The sequence below is a fragment of the Haliotis rubra genome, unplaced genomic scaffold, assembly GCF_003918875.1.
Source record: "Haliotis rubra isolate DU_JTF1 unplaced genomic scaffold, ASM391887v1 Scf4, whole genome shotgun sequence".
Lineage (NCBI taxonomy): Eukaryota > Metazoa > Mollusca > Gastropoda > Lepetellida > Haliotidae > Haliotis > Haliotis rubra.
This window is the reverse complement of record NW_025767079.1, coordinates 4,878,208-4,900,119: the sequence shown is the minus strand read 5'-3', so window position 1 is coordinate 4,900,119 and position 21,912 is coordinate 4,878,208. Positions and strand designations below refer to the sequence as shown.

General features: G+C 43.2%; 1 protein-coding gene across 1 annotated transcript; it reads left to right on the top strand.

The window, feature by feature from the left end:
• The first annotated feature begins 4,042 nt into the window (after positions 1–4,042).
• Positions 4,043–21,446, top strand: LOC124287127. Its single transcript, XM_046723610.1, has 11 exons — positions 4,043–4,211; positions 5,626–5,788; positions 6,853–7,068; positions 7,835–8,177; positions 10,614–10,936; positions 15,178–15,470; positions 16,073–16,210; positions 17,330–17,432; positions 17,814–17,910; positions 18,966–19,116; positions 21,418–21,446. Exons 1-11 carry the CDS (start codon positions 4,043–4,045, stop codon positions 21,444–21,446), a joined length of 2,025 nt encoding a protein of 674 aa, XP_046579566.1.
• Positions 21,447–21,912: the final 466 nt, after the last annotated feature.

Here is a 21,912-nt window from a genome sequence, read left to right as displayed (position 1 = left end):
AATCAGATTTTAAAAAACACCTCTTCACAAAAGGTTGACCTGTATGATAGCTTCACTATATAAGGCAACATTATCCTTGATTTGACATTGTCGGATAAAGTGATGGCTTCTGAATCACATTATGGTTCAATCATATTTACTCATTGACAAATTGCGATAGATTTATTCAGGACATCTCCTTGTGGATGCTTGCTAATAGGGGTGGGTATTGCAGAGAATTTTCATATTGCGATATATTGCGATGCGGAAGCATATATTGCGATATGTATTGCAATATTTTGCAAGAATTATTTTTTTAACAAAATCTACTTATAATCGAGTTAATGCTTGATTATAAAGCAAAAACACAACAAAATCACTAAGATTGATTAACCTTTGATACGAACTTGTAATCATGACAAAATAAAAATGTAAGTAACATTTGGCACTAATGAAACAGGGAATAGAACAATTAAAAAAACGGAAATATCCGAAGATTTCCGAGTGTTACGAAGTTTTCGAATGCATGTCAAAATACCGGTTTTCGATCAGCGTATCGCAATACGTATCGTTTTCATGTCTGAACCGGTAAATACCGGTAAACCGGTTATATTGCGCAGCCCTACTTGCTAATGTCCGTTTTACACACCGTATTTGAACCGGACGCTGTATCTATGCACGGGGCGTCACAAACAGCGACAACTATTTTAGACATAACGGTAGCTATGACAACAGTGCTTACGTTCACACTTTCGTCGTGTCGAGACGCCCGCCATCAAGTATTTGGTCTGAGGAGGGGCGCCTGTTCATCTGCAGCACTGTTATTGCCACAAGGTAAGAGTCGTGTTACTTCTACTATTTACAATACATAGGTAATTAACTAATATTCAATACCACAGGACCTACATTGTTTCAGGCATAAATTTAACTTTTATTTCGTTTCAAAGAGAAATTATCTTTTAAAAATGAAGCTGAAAGCAATTTTCTGATCCATGCATTGTGACGGGAACTCCTAAAATACATACTGTTGCTGTTTCATAGCCACCTGCGTCATGTTTTTGCAAATATTCTCCATTAAAATTTATCAAATGACAAAATATTGTCAATATGTGACTCATTTGTATTTAAAATATTCAGGAGTCGTTTGGGCTGGTTTCGATTCCCCACATGGGTACAATGTGTGAAGCCCATTTCTGGTGTCCTCCGCCGTGATATTGCTGGAATATTGCTTAAAGCGGCGTAAAACCATACTCACTCACTCAAAATATCCGCTCAAATATGGTGAGTTGTTAGATGTCTCGTTTTGTGGATCAGTTGAACTTTTTAGATATTTAAATTATTGCACACAAGCTACTTCCGTCGTTCCGTTATCTAAACGACAATAATTTAATGACATTAATAAATGTAATGACATAAATATGACAAAGCAAAGATTATTATGATATGATTATCCATTATCTAAACGACAATAATTTAATGACATTAATAAATGTAATGACATAAATATGACAAAGCAAAGATTATTATGATATGAGTATCCATTATCTGAACGACAATAATTTAATGACATTAATAAATGTAATGACATAAATATGACAAAGCAACGATTATTATGATATGATTATCCATTCATATAATTTTAACAGCTATTTTTCCCTTCACACCAAACGGAATCCGTTTCTGAGGATAGTCAAGACTGGGTACTCTTTTGCACTGACGTTCCATGCATAAACCGCTGGCCAATACATTTGAAAATGACTTGATACAAAAGTTACAAAAGTTAATCAGTCACTGAAATGCTGGGTACTTTATGTCCAATACACAGCCTTGATGCCTGCACCATATAGACAACCAACAAAAGGCTGCTCATCATTCGTGTCATGTTTAGATATCATCAAACATGGGTGAAAACTTGAAATTCTCAATTAATTCAAACCAGAAACAAAAATTCCTTGCCTACTCCTTTTCCTTTTCCATAGTATACTCATGCCAATAATGGTTGTCACCCCCCTCCCCACCCCAACCCCACACACACCTCTCACCCCCAACCCACACCCGCTCTCCAATTACAAAAATTGAATTGGGTGACAACCATTATTGGCATGAGTATATATACAAAATAATATCGGAGCATGTATAACATTATAACTGGCTGTTAATATCCCTATATAAAACTATGATTCGATGTATAGTCAAGTCATAATTAAACTCACTCACTCACTCACTCACTCTATGAGGGTGTGATGACCCTAAAGCAAAATTCACATTTCAGATACACACTATATACACCACATTCATAATTCGCATATACAACACTGGCTCCACATTTTCATCTCACGGTTGTTTCATTCTCAGCCTTCCTCACACAGAGCTATTTATTCTCGTTTCTGTTCTCTAAACTCTTAAACAAGACACAGCCTTTTAGGAACACCAGGCTGACAATGATCAGACAAAACGCGGTTGCTTGATGCAATACAGACACGAATAATACTTGCCACAACGACAGTAAATATGGTAGACACCAGACACACAGATAGTAAATATGCGTGACACTACACATGTTACAAGAGACACCACAAAGATGCTAAACAGACACCTCACATGTTACAACAGATACCAAGAGGATCCTAAACAGACACCTCACATGTTACAACAGATACCACAAACATGCTACACAGACACCTCACATGTTACAACATATACCACAGAGATGCTAAACAGACACCTCACATTAGACAACAGACACCACAGAGATGCTAAACAGACGCCTCACATGTTACAACATATACCACAGAGATGCTAAACAGACACCTCACATGTTACAACAGATACCACAAAGATGCTAAACAGACACCTCACATGTTACAACATATACCACTGAGATGCTAAACAGACACCTCACATGTTACAACATATACCACTGAGATGCTAAACAGACACCTCACATGTTACAACAGACACAACAAAGATGCTAAACATACACCTCACATGTTACAACAGATACCACAAAGATGCTAAACAGACACCTCACATGTTACAACAGATAGCACAAAGATGCTAAACAGACACCTCACATGTTACAACATATACGACTGAGATGCTAAACAGACACCTCACATGTTACAACAGATACCACAAAGATGCTAAACAGACACCTCACATGTTACAACAGATACCACAAAGATGCTAAACAGACACCTCACATGTTACAACAGATACCACAAAGATGCTAAACAGACAACTCACATGTTACAACATATACGACTGAGATGCTAAACAGACACCTCACATGTTACAACAGATAGCACAAAGATGCTAAACAGACACCTCACATGTTACAACAGATACCACAAAGATGCTAAACAGACACCTCACATGTTACAACATATACCACTGAGATGCTAAACAGACACCTCACATGTTACAACAGACACAACAAAGATGCTAAACATACACCTCACATGTTACAACAGATACCACAAAGATGCTAAACAGACACCTCACATGTTACAACAGGTACCACAAAGATGCTAAACAGACACCTCACATGTTACAACAGATACCACAAAGATGCTAAACAGACAACTCACATGTTACAACATATACGACTGAGATGCTAAACAGACACCTCACATGTTACAACAGATAGCACAAAGATGCTAAACAGACACTTCACATGTTACAACAGATACCACAAAGATGCTAAACAGACACCTCACATGTTACAACATATACCACTGAGATGCTAAACAGACGCCTGCTAAACAGACGCCTCACATGTTACAACATATACCACTGAGATGCTAAACAGACACCTCACATGTTACAACATATACCACTGAGATGCTAAACAGACGCCTCACATGTTACAACATATACCACTGAGATGCTAAACAGACACCTCACATTAGACAACAGATACCACAAATATGCTAAACAGACACCTCACATGTTACAACAGATACCACAGAGATGCTAAAAGACACACCATGCATGTGTGTGTGCCGTTCTTCTCATCGATGCTTTTATACCTCACCTACAGTTTCAGCTCTTGACACCCAAGATGTCCTGGCTACTTAAGCGTCCACGCGTCGAACCAAAGACGTCATCTGAGAATCGCCAGTCGGTGACGTCATCCAACACGTCCTTGACCCCTTCTCAGCTTGACCTTGCCATACGTGACCTTCTCAAGCTTCACCCGCAAAGGAACAGATGTGAAGAGTTTTGTAGAGGTACAAATGCTCTATGCAGTCTATTTACTTCTGCCCGTGAAGGGGCGGTGGGATAGCCCAGTAGTTAAACCGTCCGCTCGTCACGCCGAAGGCCCGGATTCGATTCCCATATGGATACAATGTGTGCAGCCCATTTCTGATGTTCACTGCCGTGACATTGCTGGAATATTGCTAAAAGCGGCGTGAAACCCAACTCACTCACTCTACCCTTGAAGATCGGGGTTAGCAACCCATGCAATTAGAGAGATCAGTCGGTCAGGCTAGCTAGCTCAACGAAAAATCCCGACATGTTACGGGTGGAGATTGAACGCCACAGGTCCCTGAGGTAGCGAGTCATGCGAAATTTGGGGCAATACCAAGGAACACAATAAGCAAGCTGATCAACAGTATTCCATCAAAGTGTCGGGCATTTGTCGCCAAACATGGGTACTTTAATTTTGTCAGGTGGTACCAACGGCCAAAGAACACACACAAAATATTTGGGGGTTGGTTGGGTGAAATTATGTGCTTCACTATAATATCACGTCCCCCAAAATATTAGACCCGTGAAGATCCGGCTTAGAACTGATCTTCAGTTACCCATACTTGTCGTAAGAGGCGACTAACGGGATCGGGTAGTCAGGCTCGCTGACGTGGTTGACAATCGCATCCCAACTGTGTAGATAGATGCCCATGACGTTGATCACTAGATTAATTACAGTCGTCGCTGGAATATTGCTGACTGTGGCGTCAATCACCAAACAAACAAAACTAAAAATGCAAAGTGAATTGACATGAGAGCATAACTTGTGAAAAGTCAGGGAGTTACCTGAGCATAACTTGTGAAAAGTCAGGGAGTTACCTGAGCATAACTTGTGAAAAGTCAGGGAGTTACCTGAGCATAACTTGTGAAAAGTCAGGGAGTTACCTTCGTCTTACCGCAAAGATAATCTAGATTTCACTGTTGAATTCATTTCATTCTTTTAAAAAGGGCTGGAGCATCAATGAAGATATAGTCTATACGTTCGCCCAGGTCAAAGACGACGCAATTCGTTGTGTAGAGTTGCGTCCCTTTGGGCAAGTGATCCTGCTAACCTCGCGTCGACCTTGATAATATTGTTCTTTAGAACCAAACCCGTGTTTCTTAAGAACAGTGATAAACATCTGTTACTATCGGGCTTTTCTCAAGGCGGTGGGGTGGTGGTTAAAGCATTCGCTCGTCACGCCTAAGAGCCAGGTTCGATTCCCCACATGGGTACAATGTGTGTAGCCCATTTCTGGTGTCCCCGCCGATATATTGCTGGAATATTGCTAAAAGCGGCGTAAAACTTTACTCACTCACTTACTCTGGCTTATTTTCTCCCTTTATAAGCTGATACGCTGAAACAGTGTTAAAAGTGGCGTAAAACTAAACTCACTCACTCTGTTTTGAAAGGCAACCCGATAACCTCCTCCGGGAAAAGAAAACAGCTGGTCAAGATGGTGTCCATAGTGATGATCCCCGTGGCTGTGCTGACCGGCCTGACTGCCAACACCTTCTTCGCCACCTTCACCAACTACGCCCAGTCGTCTGACATCCGGGCAACTCTTCTCTACAGGTACTGCATTCGAACGTGAAACGACTAAAACTCTCAATATATCCTCCGAAACAGGCACGTCGACATTGTTAACGACTATTTTAGTTTCACGAGTGAAATCATTTCAAAATTTGGCATTTTAGATTTTATATTTGTAAATGCAAACATTTTCTCAAATAAATCGCTTTTGTGAAAAGAACAGAAATGTATATGCATATCAGGATATAGTTATCGATCGTCACCGAAGATCTTACAGATAATTCCTTTTAGGTCCAGTGTCCATATCCTGAATATATGACTTCTTCTTATTCTTTATACGACCTTTTAAGAGCTAATTCTTGCTCCTTCATCAGGTGAATAAAGAAGTTGTTAGCCATAAAACATGTCATGTATTCATGTTCGTCCAACAAAGGACTTCAAATAACATCTGACGTACATAAGTCGTAAAGGAATTCCTTTTGGCAACCGTCACCAGTCTTTTATCTGTCCTGAAAGGATTAGTATACTCTTTAACAAAAGTAGGGGAACCTGAACTTCCAGTTAGGACAGGAAGTATAAGCGTCAACAAACTTTTCAAAGACAGATATCTTATGAACGCACCACCATTTCTCTTCATCACCGCCCCTTTATCACAACGCATGGGATAACGTGCATGGGGTGTCATTCTTGATTTTGACGGTTTTCAAGAAGGTCGATAAATCACTGTAGACCATTAATTTTGACAATCATCTTGCTTCACACAGTTGGTAGTGTTTGTTTCTAGCCGTTTGTTTTGTTTGAAAATGAAAATCGTACACATGCATATTTCACGTCATACACCAATCACCTTTCAAGAGCGATTACTGTTGAAAAAACATGGTCATAAGGAAGTGCAAGTGGTGATGCACTCTTAACACATTCATTATCATCATATCAACATTGACTGACTCCGATATATCTCCTATTTTCTTCAATCGTAAATTAAAAATGAAGTTCCCGTACGTTTTTGAAAAGTATACGTCAAAAAGCGTTAAAATAGCAGGGATTAAGCACCGTTTTAAATTACCGTTCGATGATTACCTTCAACATATTCTGTTAACCCTCAGCGTAGAGCTTGGCAGCGTCATACATTACCTCCAGGAAGAACGAGATATGAGCGCCCTCTATCTGAGTTCCATCGAGGAGAAGACGAAGAGTTTGCTGCTGCAACGGTATCCGGAGACTGACCGGTCGTTGGAGACGCTGACCTTCTGGACAACCGGACCCACGCTCACCAGGACGGAGTTCCAGTCCAAGGACAAGTTTCTCTCCTACCTGAACAGGTCCCTCCCTCTATGATTATTATGTTTATGAACCGCCGTAATATTAATGAAATATTGCTTAAAGCGGCAACTCACTCACTCGATATTATTATTATGATGATATTATGATGGGATTTGGCCTAGTGTCAGACGACACATTCCGAAACATTCCTGATCGACTGATTCATTCTCAGTTCTCGGGGGCGGTGGGGTAGCCTTGTGGTTAAAGCGTTCGCCCGTCACGCCGAAGACCCGGGTTCGATTCCTCACATTCCTCGAGTTCGTGTACAGAGATTTGTTCTTACGTGCATATTTTGAACACGCTACACTTGGCACAGTACTTGTCCAGAGAACAGGATCAAACTCTCAGTGCTGTTTATGACACAAAATGCAATTTGTAAGTCTTCTTATGAGAAAGGCCAGTGTTGAGCACGTTCATGAGTGAGTGAGTTCAGTTTTACGCCGCTTTAAGCAATATTCCAGCAATATTACGGCGGGGGACACCAGAAATAGCACAGTCTTACTCTTTACCTCGAAACTTATTCGAGAATGAAACCGGGTTGGGTTTCAAATATCCACATGGGTACAATGTGTGAAGCCCATTTCTGGTGTCCCCCATGATATAGCTGGAATATTGCTCAAAGCGGCGTAAAACTAATCTCACTCACTCACTTGGTGAAAAAGTCAGATATAACAAAAATGGAAACATAATGTACTGGATAATCAAAGATGTTTTTTTTATAAAGAGTGGTTTACACGTTCAGCTAAACCTATCGTTTCTTGACAGACATCGCTATGAGCTGGACACGCTGAACCAAACCGTTACCATGGAGCTGCAGATGTACACCACCCTCATCCGTGTGTTCATCACGTGGTTGTACGATGCCGTCACGGAGGACCAGTCTGGATCCATCTGGAGGAGTCTTGTGGCCTACCAGGAAGTTATCATAGCGAAGGAATACATGGGACTTGAGCGGGCTCTGGGAACTATTTTCTACGCAACGGGAACCTTCCCTTCCCAGGATGTGTATCTCTGGTTTTCTGAGAGCCAGGATGTAACGAATGCCACTTTCCTGTCAGCTAGACGATACTCGGATTTGGTTCATGCTCTATATGATGAAAACGTGAACGTAAGTCAAATTGTTGACGAAATACACCTGTTATTTGTGACTTAATTAAGTACCCCCTGTATGTTTGCAAAGGAATATTAATGTTGACTTTATTTGTGAAAATGTCATTTTACGTGCCTTACACGATTCAAGGTCAACACCGAGTGTAACAAACCGAAACATGAGTCTCATTAACCTATTCAGACAATGACCTACTTTTCAGCCGATCTGAATTTTCTCGTGTGAAAGTGAAAATAGACATCACAAACAACTATGGTTACACTGAATTCCAATTTCTTGTTTCGTACGAAAATGGAACTTACAAATGAATTTTAATTTTAAACTTTAATAACATCGTATTTCTATATTTTATGGCAAGGTGTAGGCAGCATGACCTTAACTAAGACGTCACAGACTTTCCCAGGTTGATGAGGTCGTAGAATGATTCACAATGCATCTGGCTCACTGGTTACACCTGTGATGTGTTTTTTTGCGCTTATTCGGTGTAGTTTTGTAACGCACAATGTGATTGATATCATATCAAGTCCGTACCTGACAGCCCAACTTTTCTAGCGGCAGAACCTCGTTTTGAGACTTCCACGATTTCCAGATTTTCGTTTGTCAGAGCACGCTGTACGACAGAGCACGCTGCACGGCGTGTTTGCAAGGATTAGAAGGAGCGTAGTGTTGAAATATACAAGTGCTTAGATGTATCAAATAATACTTATTAATATTTATGTATCCATTTAAATGAATTGGTCTCAAAATTCTGGACTGGTTATTGTACAAAGTTGCGCAATAGCACGCAACCCAGTCAACAGGAAACGAGACTGTTGTGTACTCAATGTTTTGATTTGCTCCATGTAACTGTATGACAGCCAACACACTCCTCCTCATACCCCCTGTCAGCCTCCTGGTCCTCTGAAGGGGCAGTCTACGCCATTCCTCATGTAAAGCAGCTTCCAATTGGGCCAGGTTACGTGCAGGAGGATCCCTTTGTAGCACAAGACGACCAATCATGTCCCAGATATGCTCCAAAGGGCTAAGATTGGGGCTCATTTAATCGTGAGATTTGTCAGAGGGTGCTTAACTGAGTTCTTTGTATATATGTTATGTTTGGGATTATACCTTCTCAGTAATGTGTAATCCCAGAAATAGCATATGTTCCATTTGACAACACCATTGACTGGTGGCATTGTGTATTCATAGCTTTCGGGCGGGGGTGTGCCAATTCACACTTAGAGTACCAGTTGTCCGACGTCCATTTTTTGTGTAAGCTGCGATGGCTGAGTGGGTTAGACGGCTGACTTAGTGTGCTGGCGATTAGGTGCCTGACTACGAGGGTGTGGATTTGAATCTCGGATGGCAGTCAACCTAACAAAAGTACTAGAATCTGTACTTCACTGAAAAAGTGTAATCCCAAATAAAACATACGTTACATTTGACCACTTTTTAAATAGAATTGGGTGTTCACGTTTGTTATTTGTTCTTCATTTTATTTTCTCATTTGGGACTATGGAATACATGAAAACATTAACAGGTTGCCAATTCAGGAATCTTACAAATGCATCGGGACGGAATAAAGTAATCTAGAATAAATCCAGGTCTTCACAAAGAGCTAATCTGTTTACTACTTGTTTCACTAGAAAGATCATCAAAAGCTTTTCAGTAACAGTTCCAATTAGTTATTGACAAAAAATGAGGATTTCGACATTGTAAATATACTGGACAAAAAGGCTGAGAGATTATGAAAATTTTGAGTGGTTGGTTGGTTGGTAGGGTGTTTTACACCGCACTCAGCAATATTCCAGCTTTATGGCGGCGGTCTGTAAATAATCGAGTCTGGACCAGACAATCCAGTGATCAACAGCATGGGCATCGATCTGCGCAATTGGGAACCGATGTCATGTGTCAACTAAGCCAGCGAGCCTGACCGCCCGATCCCGTTAGTCGCCCCTTACGGCCGACACCATCCGACAACATAAGGCAGCCATATTTGGCGATAAATGCCCGACACCTTGATGGAATACTGTAGAAAAACTTGCTTACTGTTTTCCTTGGAATTTCCCCAAATCTCGCATGAATCCGTATACAGGGTAGGCAAGGTTGTTCTGTGGTCTTCAATCTCCATCTGTGAAAATGTCAGTGGATTTTTCGTCCTGTTCTCAGGTCCCAATTTGGGATTCCCTCGTCAATGAAAATGACATCCAAATAGGCGTTAATGCCAAATACATGATTCATCCAATCCGCGTAGAGTGAGTGAGTATGGTTTTACACCGCTTTTAGCAATATTCCAGCAATGTCACGGCGGGGGACACCAGAAATGGGCTTCGCACATTTTTCCCATGTTGGGAGTCGAACCCGGGTCTTCGGCGTGACGAGCGAACGCTTTAACCATTAGGCTACCCCACCGCCCCAATCCATGTAGATGTTTCACATGTAGAATTGCTGTTGCAGGGAAACAAAATGTTATTGGGAGTTTTGGGACGGATGAGAGCAGAAATCAGACGTAACGACCTTGAAGGAAGAGGTTCTGTCAAGATGGCGCAATGGTGGTTCAACAACATGACGATCTACATGGATCTGCTGCTGGAGACACAGCAGGAACTGGCTGTAGAGATCACACAGATGCTGGACGAGAGGCAGGCGACCAATCTGCAGAAGATGGTGGCCATCTCCATCGTCTTTGTCTGCGTCTTCGTTGTCTCAGCTATCATCATCTACGCTGTGTACTCCCTCACCGACGAAATCCAGAAATACTCCATAACTCTTGCTGAGAGGTAAGCGCGTGAGGGAGGGATGTGGTTTAGCCACGGCTTCCTCAGATCGTTTGTACATAAAGTGGTCCTTGACATCGCATCCCAACCCTATCGGTGTAGCTGTGCAACGTGGTCCTTGACATCTCATCCCGCCCCCATCGTTGTAGCTGTATAAAGTGGTCCTTGACATCGCACCCTTCCCCCATCGTTGTAGCTGTATAACGTGGTCCTTGACATTGCATCCCACCCCCATCGTTGTAGCTGTATAACGTGGTCCTTGACATCGCACCCCACCCTCATCGTTTTAGCTGTATAACATGGTCCTGACGTGGTCCTTGACATTGCATCCCACCCCCATCGTTGTAGCTGTATAACGTGGTCCTTGACATCGCACCCCACCCTCATCGTTTTAGCTATATAACATGGTCCTGACGTGGTCCTTGACATCGCATCCCACCCCCATCGTTGTAGCTGTATAACGTGGTCCTAGACATCGCACCCCACCCTCATCGTTGTAGCTGTATAACATGGTCCTGACGTGATCCTTGACATCGCACCCCACCCTCATCGTAGCTGTATAACGTGGTCCTGCCGTGGTCCTTGACATCGCACCCCTCCCCCATCGTTGTAGCTGTATAACGTGGTCCTTGACATTGCATCCCACCCCATCGTTGTAGCTGTATAACGTCGTCCTTGACATCGCACCCCACCCCCATCGTTGTAGCTGTATAACGTGGTCCTTGACATCGCATCCGAACCCCATCGGTGTAGCTGTATAACGTGGTCCTTGACATTGCATCCCACCCCCATCGGTGTAGCTGTATAACTTGGTCCTTGACATCGCATCCCACTTTCATCGATGTAGCTGTATAACGTGGTCCTTGACATTGCGTTCCACCCTCATCGTTGTAGCTGAATAACATGGTCCTTGACATTGCATCCCACCCCATCATTGTAGCTGTATAACGTCGTCCTTGACATTGCATCCCACCCCATCGTTTTAGCTGTATAACGTCGTCCTTGACATCGCACCCCACCCCCATCGTTGTAGCTGTATAACGTGGTCCTTGACATCGCACCCCACCCTCATCGTTTTAGCTGTATAACATGGTCCTGACGTGGTCCTTGACATCGCATCCGAACCCCATCGGTGTAGCTGTATAATGTGGTCCTTGACATCGCATCCGAACCCCATCGGTGTAGCTGTATAACGTGGTCCTTGACATTGCATCCCACCCCATCGTTGTAGCTGTATAACGTCGTCCTTGACATCGCACCCCACCCCCATCGTTGTAGCTGTATAACGTGGTCCTTGACATCGCACCCCACCCTCATCGTTTTAGCTGTATAACATGGTCCTGACGTGGTCCTTGACATCGCATCCCACCCCCATCGTTGTAGCTGTATAACGTGGTCCTTGACATCGCATCCGAACCCCATCGGTGTAGCTGTATAACATGGTCCTGACGTGATCCTTGACATCGCACCCCACCCTCATCGTAGCTGTATAACGTGGTCCTGCCGTGGTCCTTGACATCGCACCCTTCCCCCATCGTTGTAGCTGTATAACGTGGTCCTTGACATTGCATCCCACCCCATCGTTGTAGCTGTATAACGTCGTCCTTGACATCGCACCCCACCCCCATCGTTGTAGCTGTATAAAGTGGTCCTTGACATCACACCCTTCCCCCATCGATGTAGCTGTATAACGTGGTCCTTGACATTGCGTTCCACCCTCATCGTTGTAGCTGAATAACATGGTCCTTGACATTGCATCCCACCCCATCGTTGTAGCTGTATAACGTCGTCCTTGACATCGCACCCCACCCCCATCGTTGTAGCTGTATAACGTGATCCTTGACATCGCACCCCACCCTCATCGTTTTAGCTGTATAACATGGTCCTGACGTGGTCCTTGACATCGCATCCGAACCCCATCGTTGTAGCTGTATAATGTGGTCCTTGACATCGCATCCGAACCCCATCGGTGTAGCTGTATAACGTGGTCCTTGACATTGCATCCCACCCCATCGTTGTAGCTGTATAACGTCGTCCTTGACATCGCACCCCACCCCCATCGTTGTAGCTGTATAACGTGGTCCTTGACATCGCACCCCACCCTCATCGTTTTAGCTGTATAACATGGTCCTGACGTGGTCCTTGACATCGCATCCGAACCCCATCGGTGTAGCTGTATAATGTGGTCCTTGACATCGCATCCGAACCCCATCGGTGTAGCTGTATAACGTGGTCCTAGACATCGCACCCCACCCTCATCGTTGTAGCTGTATAACATGGTCCTGACGTGATCCTTGACATCGCACCCCACCCTCATCGTAGCTGTATAACGTGGTCCTGCCGTGGTCCTTGACATCGCACCCTTCCCCCATCGTTGTAGCTGTATAACGTGGTCCTTGACATTGCATCCCACCCCATCGTTGTAGCTGTATAACGTCGTCCTTGACATCGCACCCCACCCCCATCGTTGTAGCTGTATAACGTGGTCCTTGACATCGCACCCCACCCTCATCGTTTTAGCTGTATAACATGGTCCTGACGTGGTCCTTGACATCGCATCCCACCCCCATCGTTGTAGCTGTATAACGTGGTCCTTGACATCGCACCCCACCCTCATCGTTGTAGCTGTATAACATGGTCCTGACGTGATCCTTGACATCGCACCCCACCCTCATCGTAGCTGTATAACGTGGTCCTGCCGTGGTCCTTGACATCGCATCCCACTCCCATCGTTGTATCTGTATAACGTGGTCCTTGACATCGCACCCCACCCTCATCGTTGTAGCTGTATAACATGGTCCTGACGTGATCCTTGACATCGCACCCCACCCTCATCGTAGCTGTATAACGTGGTCCTGCCGTGGTCCTTGACATCGCATCCCACTCCCATCGTTGTAGCTGTATAAAGTGGTCCTTGACATCGCACCCCTCCCCCATCGTTGTAGCTGTATAACGTGGTCCTTGACATCGCACCCCACCCTCATCGTTTTAGCTGTATAACATGGTCCTGACGTGGTCCTTGACATCTCATCCCGCCCCCATCGTTGTAGCTGTATAAAGTGGTCCTTGACATCACACCCTTCCCCCATCGTTGTAGCTGTATAACGTGGTCCTTGACATCGCATCCCACTCTCATCGTTGTAGCTGTATAACATGGTCCTTGACATCGCACCCCACCCTCATCGTTGTAGCTGTATAACGTGGTCCTTGACATCGCACCCCACCCTCATCGTTGTAGCTGTATAACGTGGTCCTTGACATCGCATCCCACCCTCATCGTTGTAGCTGTATAACATGGTCCTGACGTGGTCCTTGACATCGCACCCCACCCTCATCGTAGCTGTTTAACGTGGTCCTGCCGTGGTCCTTGACATCGCATCCCACTCCCATCGTTGTATCTGTATAACGTGGTCCTTGACATCGCATCCCACTCCCATCGTTGTATCTGTATAACGTGGTCCTTGACATCGCATCCAACCCCCATCGTTGTAGCTGTATAACGTGGTCCTTGACATCGCATCCAACCTCTATCGTTGTAGCTGTATAATGTGGTCCTTGACATCGCATCCGAACCCCATCGGTGTAGCTGTATAATGTGGTCCTTGACATCGCATCCGAACCCCATCGGTGTAGCTGTATAACGTGGTCCTTGACATTGCATCCCACCCCCATCGGTGTAGCTGTATAACTTGGTCCTTGACATCGCATCCCACTTTCATCGATGTAGCTGTATAACGTGGTCCTTGACATTGCGTTCCACCCTCATCGTTGTAGCTGAATAACATGGTCCTTGACATCACACCCCACCCTCATCGTTGTAGCTGTTTTACGTGGTCCTTGACATTGCATCCCACCCCCATCGGTGTAGCTGTATAACTTGGTCCTTGACATCGCATCCCACTCTCATCGATGTAGCTGTATAACGTGGTCCTTGACATTGCATTCCACCCTCATCGTTGTAGCTGAATAACGCAGTCCGTGACACCACATCCCACCCCTATGGTTGTAGCTGAATAACGGTGACGCTGGTCATAAACTGATGGGTTGGTCAGGATGTCCATTTAGATGGCATGCAACGTATTCAACGGCAAGGATAGATGTTCATAGTACCAATCACTGAATTGTATGGCCAAGGCTCGATTATTTCAAGGTCCTCGTCATATTGTTGAGTTCTGCGTCAAATGCCCACCCACGCACGGAGACGCAATACCATTTTATCACACAGTTATTTCGTCATTTCGCAGAACCAAAGCTTTGAATAAGGAGAAGAAAAGGACGGACACGTTGTTGTGCCAGATGCTGCCCAAGTCGGTGGCGGAGTTGCTGAAAAGCAACGAGGAGGTCAGCGCCGAGAACTACACCGAGGCAACCATCTTCTTCTCCGACATCCAAGGCTTCACGCAGATCTCCGCCCGCAGCTCCCCTGTACAGGTGGTGCAGATGCTCAACGGCCTCTACTCCTGCTTCGACGACAGGATCGCTCAGTACGACGTCTACAAGGTGGAGACCATTGGGGACGCCTACATGGTGGTGTCAGGTGAGTGTTGTTTATCTTGCGGTTTCAGGGATGAACCCATGAAGATCCGGGTTAGAAATGATCTTCAGTAACCCATGCTTGTCGTAAGAGGCGACTAACGGGTTCTGGCGTTCAGGCTCGCTGACTTGGTTGACACATGTCATCTTATCCCAGTTACGTAGATCGATACTCATGCTGTTGATCACTGGGTTGTCTGGTCCAGACTCGATTATTTATAGACCGCCGCCATAAAGCTGGAATATTGCTGAGTGCGGCGTAAAACTAAACACACTCACTTTCAGGGATGTGTTCGGTTCACATTAATCCGGTAACATGCTTAGAGACCATACAATCGAGTGATAAACAGCATGAACATCGTCTTAAGCCATTGGGATACAATGACATGTGTCAACAAAGTCAGCGAGCCTGACCACCTGATCCCGCTAGTCGTCTTTTACGACAAGCATGGGTTACTGAAGATCAGTTCTAAGCCGGATCTTCACGGGTCCGTCATGAACCAGAATCAGGATCGACTCTCCAAATTGATACAAATAGATAATTCTTGGAGTTCGCCCCTGGGACATTGCTTAAACGAAAACCTCGTTAAATACTATTTGTTCCAGGTATACCGAAGCTAAACGAACAGCGCCACGCTGTTGAAATAGGCACCATGACACTTGATCTCCTTGGCAGCATCAACCGCCTGGAGATACCCCACCTTCCTGGAACCAAGTTCAAGCTCAGAATTGGCTGTCATACAGGTTTGTTAGATTCATATTAGAGTGTGAGGCTTGCTGGGTGTATAGCGTGTAGGTGCCACTCCGCACTTTTAAACTTGTTTATTGTTTCGTTTGGCAATCCATCCATTGACATCATGAGCCTTGATCTACGCAATTGGAATATAACCAAATCACAAAACCTTAGCACCCAGTTCCATTAGTCGAAGTTTACCACAAACATGGGTTGCTGAAGACCAATATAAACCCTGATGTTCACGGGTTCCTGGACCAACGCTTAGTCTCTGAATATATATAATTTTGATTGTAACAAATATACCCATTTAAATTGAAAAGGAGACCCAGAGAGACCAGAGATTGAGAACCTGGGGAAATCTAGACTTGCTACATTTAGGGCTTAAGCAGTGCAGGGAGGATAGGTTGTAGGGAAAATAACATGGTCCAAGGACTGTGAGACAGTCTCAGGGGTTCCTTACGCATGGCATAAACATTTCCTTATAAACTGGAAACAAACCAATTTTTGTCCTTATGTATAAGGCCCTTCGGATGCTGTGTCTGTTTGCGTCTTAATCTAAATGAACCAGTACATAATACACTGGAGCAAGCTCCACCTCCATTTTAGGAAGTGTTCAAAGAATCCCATAATGAACAAGATAGTTGAAGGACGGAGAGGTTTCAGTTTAGGTTTTGGTCTACAAAAAAAAAATGAAATGCCAAAAAGGAATATTTCTGTGGTTTGACATTTCCTGAACAATCTTATCTTTTCTCTTATTGGAGTAGTCGACATTTTAACTAAACTGCCTTTTGCCAAATCTCAGAATTTCAGTTTTACCATTTTACCAATTTTTTGAGTGAAATGTGGTATTTTTAGTGCTATGCTGATTTTTCAAAAAGTCAAATGGCATCATCTTGCTGAACCCTTTGTTATTTATGGAAGGGAAGTGAATGAATACCGGTGCGAGGAGCTTGGTGCATTTCTCCCTTACATGGGCGGTGGGGTAGCCTAGTGGTTAAAGCGTTGGCTCGTCACGCCGAAGACCCGGGTTCGATTGCCCACATGGGTACAATGAGTGAAACCCATTTCTGGTGTCCCACGCTGTGATATTGCGTAAACTAAACTCACTCACTCACTCTCCCTTGCAGGTTCTGTGGTAGCTGGAGTCGTGGGGACGAAGATGCCTCGGTATTGTCTCTTTGGGGAAACGGTTAGCATTGCAGCAAAAATGGAATCCTTGGGCAAACGTAAGTACAAAGAAGATCTAATATAACCATATTCAGTTTATCCGATTGCTGCTGTTCCCAGAAAAATCACCAAAATACGGAATAAAGTTAATTTCGAAGTTTCACTGTTATCTTGTTATCTTTCCACATTCACTCACTCATGCATTCTCTCACTCACTCACTGAAACAGCATGTAGCTCAGGCAACATAACGGGGCATTTCTGGAAGCTTATTTTACAGTGAAGTGAAGTGAAATAAGATTTATTTTATTTATTTTATTTTATAGTGAAGTGAAGTGAAATATTATTTATTATTTTTTTAAATTGTTTTTAAATTATTTTATTTATTTATTTATTTATATATTTATATATTTATTTATTTATTTATTTATTTATTTTGTAGCGAGTCGCATCCATCTCAGCCAGACAACCTATGACGCTCTTTTGGGAAGAGAAGGCTTCCGACTTGAAGAACGCGAAGACGACATGGCGAGGGTTGGTCTTGCTTCATCATATCAAATCATTACATAAGACATATGGGTGTCCAAAGTCAGTTTTCAATTTTTCACTTATAAGTGAGAATTCTCAGTTCTTGAAAATCTGAATGAAAAGAATTTCTGCCGTCATTCAAGATTTTTGTCAGTTCACAATATAATGAGTTAGTGATTGAATTGAGTTTTACGCCGCACTCAGCAATATTCCAGCTCCCTGGCGGCGGTCTGTAAATAATCGAGTCTGGACCAGACAATCCACTGGTCAACAGTGATCGATCTACGCAATTGGGATACGATGACGTGTCAACAAGTCAGCAAGCCTGACCACCCGATCCTGTTAGCCGCTTCTTACGACAAGCATGGGTTACTGAGATCAATTCTAACCCGGACCTTCACGGGTCTTCAGAATATAAACTTTGCTCATATGTGGAATGGATATTGACTGGTGCACCATAGTTGTTTTTTTATCAATGTTTCGTTACCAACTTCGTTGCATTCCGTTCATAGAAATAATTGTATACATATATAGACGACGAGGATTCGCTAGTTAGTGTTAATATACAAAAGTGATATTTTTCATTTGTTACATCTACGTGTTGATACATTTTCTCTGCAAATGAATGCAGCATTGACATGCATATCATATCATATCATGGCTTGTTTGTTTGTTTGTTTGTATATTTTCATCAGACCCGTGAAGATCCGCGTTAGAATTGATTTTCAGTAACCCATGCTTGTCGTAAGAGCCGACTGACGGGATCGGGTCGACGCTGCGTAGATCGATGCTCATGGTGTTGATCACTGGATTGTCTTGTCCAGATTCGACTTGATTGACACATGTCATCGTATCCCAACTGCGTAGATCGATGCTCATGCTTTTGATCACTGGATTATCTGGTCCAGACTCGTATATTTACAGACCACCGCCACATAGCTGGAATATTGCTGTGTGCGGCGTAAAAGTAAACTCACTCACTAGAAATGTCCAACACATATCTTTCAACAAATGGTCCCATTAAACCTGTTTTTCAAATATTTTTACCAACTGAAAATTCCGTTTGACAGCGAGATCGTGAGCTGCAGATGTTCTTCAAAGGCTATGTTCACACCTACTGGCTTCTGGGAAAGGAAGGGATGCCAATGCGCTCCCCCAATTCCCACGGGAAGACATCTACATCAGAGTCAAGTGCGAGCGAAGAACGGATGCACCACGATGGTGAGTTGTCTCCTGTTAAAGGGGCTCTTTGCACGGGGAAATTGGCTGGGTAAGCAATTTTGATTCAAGTCATTATGACATGGTATGTCTATTTCTTCAGATGTTATGATACAGATGAATCTCACGGTTAATGATATCCCACAATTCAGGTTTAAGGGCAAATTACAAGGTCTAGGAAATGGCATAAGGATGTTGAGAATAGCTTCCGTTTAATGTAGTCACGCTGAGCATCACCTTCGTCGGACCAACAGACCAAAGGAGATGTGTCTTAAAGGATGGAATTACACTGTTATCTGTCAATTTTGCATGACCAACCATGGCCATATATACAGAGTTTGCGCAACAAACAGATACATGCGGTTTTCACACCAAAAAACACACCAGACTGATGAAAATACGTGCATACGAAGCAGAAAGATGAAATGTATATGCAGTTTGCACACCAAAACACCAGACAGATGAAATATACATTCAGTTTTCAACCCAAACACAAGACACCTGAAAATACGCGCATACGAAACAGAAAGATTAAATGTACATGCAGTTTTCACACCAAAACACCGTACAGATGAAAATACGGGCATACGAAACAGAAAGATTAAATGTACATGCAGTTTTCACACCAAAACACCGTACAGATGAAAATACGGGCATACGAAACAGAAAGATGAAATAAACATGTATTTTTTACACCAAAACACCAAAAAGATGAAATATACAGGCAAATAAATTAACATGAGAGTGTAAGTTTTGCCTTCTAATTATGAACGAAACATTTGTCTCATCGATGTTTGGACAACCGCTTATTGCCCGATCTCTCAAAACATGTTTACCTGTTCTGTATGGTTCCAATAAGCTCCCCTTTGTCAGGTGTCTAAGCAATTATACCCTTATTACCGTAAATGCAGCAAAACTACAGCTGTAACGAAGTCAGAGGGACCAGAAAGTTTAGTTCGTTACAACCGTATTTCGTTATAACCGTAGATTGTCATGCGCATTTTGATTGCAAATGTACAGCAAATAGTCGGAACCAGTTCGTTACATCCATCAGTTCGTTATATCCGTCAGTTTGTTATATTCATTAGTTCGTTACATCCATCAGTTCATTACATCCGTCAGTTACTTACATCCATCAGTTCGTTACATCCATCAGTTCGTTACATCCACCAGTTCGTTACATCCGTCAGTTCGTTACATCCATCAGTTCGTTACATCCATCAGTTCGTTATATCCGTCAGTTCGTTACATCCGTCAGTTCGTAACATCCATCAGTTCGTAACATCCACCAGTTCGTTACATCCATCAGTTCGTAACATTCACCAGTTCGTTACATCCGTCAGTTCGTTACATCCATCAGTTCGTTACATCCATCAGTTCGGTTCGTTATATCCGTCAGTTCGTTACATCCGAAACATTTGTCTCATCGATGTTTGGACAACCGCTTATTGCCCGATCTCTCAAAACATGTTTACCTGTTCTGTATGGTTCCAATAAGCTCCCCTTTGTCAGGTGTCTAAGCAATTATACCCTTATTACCGTAAATGCAGTAAACTACAGCCGTAACGAAGTCAGAGGGACCAGAAAGTTTAGTTCGTTACACCCGTAGTTCGTTATAACCGTAGGTTGTCATGCGCATTTTGATTGCAAATATACAGCAAATAGTCGGAACCAGTTCGTTACATCCATCAGTTCGTTATATCCGTCAGTTTGTTATATTCATTAGTTCGTTACATCCATCAGTTCGTTATATCTCTCAGTTCGTTATATTCATTAGTTCGTTACATCCATCAGTTCGTTACATCCGTCAGTTCGTTACATCCATCAGTTCGTTGCATCCACCAGTTCGTTATATCCGTCAGTTCGTTACATCCGTCAGTTCGTAACATCCATCAGTTCGTTACATCCGTCAGTTCGTTACATCCATCAGTTCGTAACATCCATCAGTTCGTTATATCCGTCAGTTCGTTACATCCATCAGTTCGTAACATCCACCAGTTCGTTACATCCGTCAGTTCGTTACATCCACCAGTTCGTTACATCCATCAGTTCGTTACATCCATCAGTTCGTTACATCCACCAGTTCGTTATATCCGTCAGTTCGTTACATCCATCAGTTCGTTATAAGCCTGTTTGTTATAAACGAAGTTTACTGTCTGGTATATTTCACACTCATTCTTAATGCACCGATTTTCACAAGGACCGGCAGATTGTCAACGAGAGGTTCCAGTGAACATGACTCTGGATGCTAGTAGTTACCATCGTGAGATGGGATGTTTATACCTGTAATTTGTATCCCCACAGGTAAAGAACATGTGTGGGAACAACATTGATGCATTGCTGCCAAAACGACATCCTCCAGCGTTTCAAAGTTGTGTACGTTTATAGTAAACACAATGAATGACATATAAATGGAATGTTCACTGTAACTTTTCAATGATTCGAGAGCTTTGGTTCGTGCCAGTTGCCGCTTCGAATTTGTTCTTGAGGTTCTTGAATGTTTAACCTGACGGTCAAAAGAACGCATAAAGATGAAAATTGTATTTGAACATAATATTTCAAACGTTATCAACCCGTTACCAGGTTGAAAACAATTACCGAAACAGTTCGACAATAAGGCCCATTATACGAACAGTATACGTATTTCAAACAGAGCACCGTCAAATCACATTAAAACTCTGCATTCTCGCCTTCAGATGTCTCTCTGGAAATGCTCCTCAATATCTGTCCGGCCTCCTTTCTCCATACAAACCAACACGATCCCTCCACTCCGAGAAACATAATCTTCTGTGCATTCCT